The sequence below is a fragment of the Podarcis liolepis genome (assembly GCF_965112155.1).
Source record: "Podarcis liolepis genome assembly, chromosome: 15".
Classification (NCBI taxonomy): domain Eukaryota; kingdom Metazoa; phylum Chordata; class Lepidosauria; order Squamata; family Lacertidae; genus Podarcis; species Podarcis liolepis.
In genome coordinates, this window is record NC_139566.1 from 13,808,889 (window position 1) to 13,816,296 (window position 7,408).

The window sequence follows — 7,408 nt, forward strand, 5'->3', positions numbered from 1 at the left end:
CACGTCAAAGTGCAAGTAGATAAATAGGTACCGCTCCAGCGGGAAGGTAAATGGTGCTTCCGTGCGCTGCTCTGGCTCACCAGAAGCGGCTCAGTCATACTGGCCACATGACCCGGAAGCTGTACACCGGCTCCCTCGGCCACTAAAGCGAGATGAGCGCCGCAACCCCAGAGCCAGTCACGACTGGACCTAATGGTCACGGGTCCCTTTACCTTTTAATCTTCTTTTAAAACCATCCAAGTTGATGGCGATCACTGCCTGCCTCTTGTGGAAGCGAGTTCCGTCGTTCAGCCGTACACTATGTGAAGAAATGCTTTGTTTTGTCCCTCGGTGGTTTAGAGAATTGGAAGGAGCAATAGCAATGCGCTCTTGATTAAGTCCAGCAGCTCAGTTCTTGTAAGCATCTCTCAATCAAATTGCAGAGGACGGAACTGAGCAAGAGGGGCTCTGCTTCTGGCCGATGACCCTCATCTGTCTCTCTCTCTTTTCTCAGTCGTCATTCACACGGTAGGACCCATCGCCCAGGGGCAACCCAGTGCTGCGCAAGCAACCGAACTCAGCGACTGCTACAAGAACAGCCTGAAATTAACCGTAGAGAACAAGCTGCGGACTGTGGTGAGCAGACAGGGAAGAGGCTTAAGGTGTTTGATAGAGCAGGTGGCAAGGCTTGGTGCAAATCTGCATGCCTCAGCCCTGGGACTAGCTCTGTAAGTGATGAAAGAATTTACACAGGTAGTTCTTGATATTCTTTCTTTCTTTCTTTTTTTAAAAATGGGGGTATTTCTCTACCAAAGCCAGCCAGCACTTATCCCAAGCACAGCTACTCTCCTAGAGCTGCTGACAGTGTAATTTTCCCTTTCATTCACCAAGGGTACTTTGAAATTAAATCTGATCGGAATGGAAGGCACAGGAAAAAAATCCAGACATCAGATACAAGGACTGTGTACACACATTTAAAGCACACCCACCCCACAAAGAATCATGGGAGCTGTAGTTTACCCCTCACAGATACAATTTCCAGATTTCCAGCACCCTTAATAAACTTCCCAGGAATTTTGCAGGGTGCTTTAAATGTATGGTGTGTACGCAGCCAAGGTCTCTGGTGCCTGCTTACGTCTTCAGAAGGTGCAGAGCTGCAGCCCAGTTCATTGTGTCTGCTCCCCTTGGCTGGGCTACTGTTCCTTTCCCTCCTTACAAAAAGCCATCTCCCCCAAGTCTTCTGCCTCTGCCAGTGGTCAGCTCAATGTCCCAGGAGAGCTCTGAACAGCAGAGATATTTCTAGCTACCATCCCCCTTTCGTCTGCTCTTCTGATACTGCACTGGAGCGCGCAAGTTGAATGCTTCGCTATTATGGCTGATAGATAAGACAGATAATTAAATTAATTAGGTTTAACCACAGGTCTAAATGATGATGACAGATATATATTTGTAATACAATTAGAAAGCAGGGGCTCACAATCGAAATATAAAATCATTGAATTCAAGCGCTGTTAAATTGAGTTAGCCTTTTTATAAACCCAAGCTTTCAGAAGAGAGCAAAAGCCTCCAGCTCTGTGGTTTATCTGCAGCACATGGGGCAGCACTGTAGGATGGCCATGCTGGCTGGGGCGGCTGGGAGTTGTAGGCCAAACCCTCTGGAGGGCACCAGGTTGACAAAGGCTATTTTAGAATATATAAGCTCTTGTTCTTCGCTGCTGGGAATGGCAGGCCCTTGCAGGTTCACCGTCCATGCACTGGGCCTATTCTATGGCTTTCTGGGAGGCAAGGAGGAGGCTTTTGACTGCCAGCCACTGCCTCAGGTTGTAAACCCCTCTTCACCTTCAGCTCCACACCTGGAACCAGGGAGCGGGATGGAGCTCCTGCACCCTTATTGCTGCAAATTAAGCACCCAGAGATAAGAGTGCTCACGCACATGCAGAATCTCTCTCATGCACCGCCTTTCTCCCCACAGGCCTTTCCCTGCATTTCCACAGGCGTATTTGGTAAGTACCGCATGGGAAAGTGGGAGTAGGGAGAACCGTCCTTCCCTAGGCCAAGAGATAGAATGGAGGTTGTTCCGCAGCATTACAGCTCTTCCTTCTCCCTTTCTCAATAGGCTATCCGAACGATGCTGCTGCTGAGGTGGTGCTCAACACGCTGCGCAAGTGGCTAGAAGAGAATAAGGAGAAGGTGAGGGAAGAGGAGGAGGAGGCGTCTGGCTGGGGAAGGTGTGGAGGAGCAGGTTTGGGCACTGGCAGGTGCCTCCTCATTTGAGACCCAAAATTCTTTCTTCCATGCTGGAGAGTGCAGCAGGGGGAAGTTTTGACTTTGGGAGCAGAGCTCAGTCTAACCATCCCTCCTGATCCAGTTTCAGAGCCCCCTTGCTCTTTAAGGCATGGGTGGGTTCAGCTCAAAGGCCACACGCTTTCCAATGAGGGAGGGTGGGTGTGTTGCATGCCAGTGATGGCAGGGCAATGCTACATTCCAGCCACATTAAAAAGGAGGTTTCCCTCAGTCAGTAGACTCTTAATCTCAGGGTAGTGGGCTCAATCCCCATGTTGGGCAAACGATTCCTGCATTGCAGGGGGGTTGGACTAGATGACCCTTGTGGTCCCTCCAACTCTACAATTCTACGATTCTACACATGTACCCCCACCTTCCTCATCCAGCCAGGCAATTGATAGGCAATATTACACTTCACAGGCCCAATTCCAGCAAGCAAGAGCGCTTGAGGGCAGAAAGGCGGGCCAGTGAAGGGTGAAGCCTGAGGGCGATTCTCAAGGGCCAGACAAAAGCAGCCTAAGTAAAACAGGCAGGCATGTGCAAATGTTTTCTAATTTTAAATACATAATTTTTGGAGATGGGTGAATAGGTAGATGTGTGCACCATCAGCCCTGAAGAACTAAAAAAACAAACCCAAGGTATTTAAATGGCAGAGGAGGAACAGAGCAAAGAGCAAGATGGAAGGAAAGCTTAAAAATACCCAGCAGTGGAAGACAAAGCAGGAAGAGACGCATGGTTACGCATGGTGGATCACACCAGCTGCAGGCAGCTCACAGCAGCAACAGACTCAAACTCCCATCAGCCCCGGTCGGGGTGACCAATGGTCAGTGACGATGGGAGCTGGAGTCCAGCAACACCGGGGGGGGGGGAGACAGGCTTCCCAGCCCTGTCCTGGAGGAGCAAATGGCACAGAATGCAAAGGTGCAGCTCTCACTCCCCGCTCCAATTCCTCTTCCTCCGGCAGGTTGACAGGCTCATCATCTGCGTCTTCCTCGAGAAGGACGACGAGATCTACAAGGAGATGCTTCCCCGCTTCTTCCCCGTGGGTGAGTTGGCGGCAGCAGCAGGAGGCCTTTTCAGGAAAGGAGGATGCTTCCGATAAGCTGCTGGTGGGCCTTCCACAAAAGCTCCAGCTCTTCGAGGGAGGGCGAGAGGGAAAAGCCCGTCGTGGGGGATTCTCACCTCTCCTCCGTTTGTTTCCAGCTTGACCACACTCCTCACGCTCTCCAATGGGGGTAAGAGCTTTCCAGCACCGATTGCAGTGCGGAAACAGGCACAGGGGAGTCTGCATGCGCCGCTTCCCCGGCAGCCAACACGGACTAACCTCTTCCTCGTTTGCTGGATTCCCATTTCACTTAGGGAATCCTGCGATGTGAGAGACCTGTGGCTGGTTCTCCTGGTGTTTCAGTTTACAAGCAGCTATAAAAGGTTCCCCAGCAGAGCAGTGACTTGGAGGAGGGGCAGGGCCTTTCTCTAAATCTCTCCGCCTCCCCCTCTTTCTCTCTCACACAAGTTACTATTAGCCTGACTTGGGGGAGGTGGGGGCATCAAAGGTGTCCTATAGGTCATTGTTCATGTCTACCCAAACAAGCCAAATACCAACTGCGGCCACTTTAGATTTAGTGGGAGCGACACCCATCCTGTCACTGCTCCTTAAGAAAAATAAAAACAGACACCCCTTCCCATCAGCTTTTAAGCAGAAATAGTAGTGGATCAGTCAACGACAGGTCTCCTGTGACACATGTGCCCTTTAGCCCTTACGTGCATGCGCGCACGCACACACACACACACACACACACACAGGCAATGCTACTGGCCTCCAGGGTTAAGAAGCGGTCACAGCCAGGACTTATGGGGTCCTTTTCGATCCTGGGAAGGAAGCACAGAGCAGCTATCCAAAAGCTCCCCACAACAGCCTCAGAATCGGGGTTTGAGTCCATGAGGTTGACAGAGAGGAAGGAGTCAGCAAGCCAGGATCCCCTCCCTCACAGAAGGCACAAAGGATTTAGAGCCCCGGAAGATTGAGAAGGGTTTAAAATGCTTTTGGCTTGGGGAGGGGGCATTACTTGGTTACTGCATTTGTGGGGGTGGGGAAGAGAGGAACACCTTAGGGAGTAAAGTGGCACACAGTGGTCACAACAGCTGCAGAAATTGCACGTTCAAGGGAAAACAAGACTAGAAATTGCTGCATGCAGCAAAGAACACAAACTGAAGCGGCAGCAATGCTAGAAATCCAGGAGGTAGCTGGTGGGGCTGAGGGCCAACCTAACACCTGCAGCACTAACAAAAGCTTGTTGAGTTGGGGGTTTGGTGCTTGTCGAACTGATCACTCAGTCTCTCCCCCCCCCCCCCCCCCGTTTTATTGTTGAGGAATGGAAACATTTGCTCCTGCATCCTTCTCTTTTTACTTCCTCCCTGCTCCCAAAGCTGCAAGGCTTACTCCGCCAGCCAGCATGTACATCCCTTGCTTCGAGCCCTGCCCTCTGCATACCCATTGGGCAACTCAGGTCATGCTGATGAAATATGCTGGGCAGAGGGGAGGCAGCCCCCAGCCAGCAGGCCTGACCTTTGCCTCTTTCTCTTCTCACCAGATGCCTCGGGGGTCCTGCCCTCCCGCCTCTGAGCTTGCTTTGCATTGACTATCCTACCCCTGCGAAGCACCCCGCTGCAGAATACACCGTGGCTCAGAGGAGGCGCAGTGGTGGTGGGAGAAAACGCCCAGACAAGAGCAACATCCAGGAACTGCTGTTGGAATAAAATCATGCAAAACACACTCCAGTTGCACGCCTTGTGAGATTGGAAGGGGGGGGGACGTCAGAAGAGTGAGGATTCGGCCTTGCAGAGAAGCACAAGCATAACAAAAGGTACCAGCTCACCTGCTCCTACCTGCCTGAACCTCCAGGGAAGGAGGCAAGCTGGAGCGGCATGTTGCTTGTCTGGAAGGAGCTGGCACTCGCTCCTCACAAGGCTCTCGTCATAGCAGCAACAGGAGGCAGAAAAGAGCTTTGTGGGAGTAGGAGACCATGGGCTTGGGGAGGTGGGTGATAGTCATGGCATGACTAAGTTGTCACTTTTTAAAAAGCCCTGCTCTGTATCTCCTTTTTAAAAAAACAAAAGCAAAACCCAAACATTTCTTTAAGAACAAGGATGAGGAAGCCTATGAGGCCCCTTACTCCCATCATCCTTGGCCAGGAACCATGTTGGCTGGGGCTGATGGGAGGTGGAGTCCCCAGAGCCGAACTTAACAGAAAACTGCTTATAATGCCTTTGGCCTTCTGCTCCCAGGAAGCAGATGGAGGACACCCTATTCTGCGCTCTCTCGTGCGCGCGCTCTCTCTCTCTCTCTCTCTCTCTCTCTCACACACACACACACACCCTGCCACTGCCCAATTTCAAGATGAACTCCAGCCTTTGAACTGCACAGCAGAACAAGACACACAGAGAGAGTTGGGAGCTTTCTAGGACCCAGACCCACCTCCAGATCCTGCTGGCAACCAGTCAAACGAGGGCACCAGGGGAATGATGCAAGAGTAACTGCGAGTGTGTCTGTCTGGGCAGCATCTCCACAGCAGGGAAAAGGCAAATCACATGTGTACACCGCACCTCCACCCCCCACAAACTGCCTCTGAGCAGGGTTGGATTAATTAATTCCTCCATTATCTATTCAGGAGAATCCAAACAGCAATTCCTCTCTCACACACATGGAGCTCCATAGAGACAACAGTTGGAAGAGACATGGGTAGATTATGGATCAGCCTAAGAGTGAGTGAGTGTGTGTGTGTGTGTGTGTGTGATAGAGAGAGAGAGAGAGAACACTACAGGGAGAGAGAGAGCGCGCGAGAGAGAGAGAACTACAGGGAGCGTCTGCCAGCAGGATTAAAGACACCTGCTGCAAGTTGGCAAAGCAGAGAACATGGAGGGTCTGGACAAAAGCAGTGCCATGCTCCATGCTGTCTGGTCGGAAGCTAGAAGCGCTCTTTTTTTAAGAAGGCTACACTTCCTCATGTGAGGGGGGAAATGCATCCAACCCAATACATCACCACATACCCCCCATAGATTTAAATTGGTACAATTCAGGAAGTCCTTTACCACAAGTAAGGGATTTTCTGAATGTGTAGGATACACACGAGCACAATGGCTCATACAAATATGTGCACCTATCACACTCTTCACAAAGCAAGGAGACTCTTCCAGGGAAGCAACACAACACTGGCGACAAAGACTGGGACCCCCTTTCCCAGTCCTGCAATTAGAGGCTTCCTGTTTGAAGAGACAGTTGCCAACCAAACACCGAGTCAGGCTGCTGAGGTGCCTCCCCCCAAGCCCCATAGCAACAGTGGCACAGCCACCATTCTGGGTCACGTGCCTAGCCAGGTTCCAATTCCACGTCTCCCAGGAAAAACCTTCTCTTGGCTCAGCTCTACCAACGAACCTCACTCTCCACTTTTAAAAAATAACACAGTGGATGATTGCATTCCGAGGGAAGCCAAATTCTCTGCCGATAGAAAAACTACTAAGGTTCTTAAAAAAACAAAAACCCTGCAGATTCATTCTACATTCCAAGAAAAAAAGTGGCAAGGTGTCTGGTGACAGGCTGTGGGGCAGGAAAATATGCAAGGTTACAGTAAGACAGGTGGAAGACAGGTCACTGTGAATAAACTAAACTACTGGTCCCTGAACATCTGGAATCTCTACCCACCCCTCCTCAGGACTTTACCAGATGCTGTCTACTTATTTCTTTTTTAAAAAAAAATTTGCAGCCTTGAGGAATAGAATCTCTCCACTTAAGTGATTCAACATGCTGGCAACCAGAATCTGCACTGGCACACACTGAACCCTCACGATGATCCTTTAGAAAAACCATCACTTGCTCACTCGCTTTTTAGGGGTGGGGGTTTGTACCAAAGCAAATCAATCATTGCTCACTCCATGAGGGCAGAAAAGAGGAGGAAGAGAAAGGTTCCACCCAGTGCTTTTTTCTGGGCAACGCAGAGGTACGCATACCCCTAAACATTTTGTGAATCTTTGTACTTTTGTCCATTTACTGTATTTATTTTCCCCGATTTGAACTATAAAATGGTGATTTTCTTGAGTCAAAATGAGAGTACCCCTAAACATTTTTTTAGAAAAAAAGCACTGGTTCCAC

General features: G+C 50.3%; 1 protein-coding gene across 5 annotated transcripts in view; it reads left to right on the forward strand.

Annotated features, from left to right (window-relative positions):
• The window catches only part of MACROD1 (mono-ADP ribosylhydrolase 1), a 309,233-nt gene extending 304,198 nt beyond the window's left edge, over positions 1–5,035 (forward strand). For 3 of the 5 annotated variants that reach the window (XM_083477836.1, XM_083477838.1, XM_083477839.1), the window contains 5 exons: positions 494–615; positions 1,952–1,982; positions 2,096–2,169; positions 3,227–3,308; positions 4,854–5,035. In XM_083477836.1, the coding sequence (XP_083333962.1) occupies positions 494–615; positions 1,952–1,982; positions 2,096–2,169; positions 3,227–3,308; positions 4,854–4,885 (341 nt within the window). In that variant the 3' untranslated portion in view covers positions 4,886–5,035. Of the gene's footprint in view, positions 1–493; positions 616–1,951; positions 1,983–2,095; positions 2,170–3,226; positions 3,309–3,465; positions 3,498–4,853 lie in introns of all 5 variants that reach the window. The other 2 variants (XM_083477837.1, XM_083477840.1) reach the window with 1 other exon arrangement.
• The last annotated feature ends 2,373 nt before the right edge of the window (positions 5,036–7,408 follow it).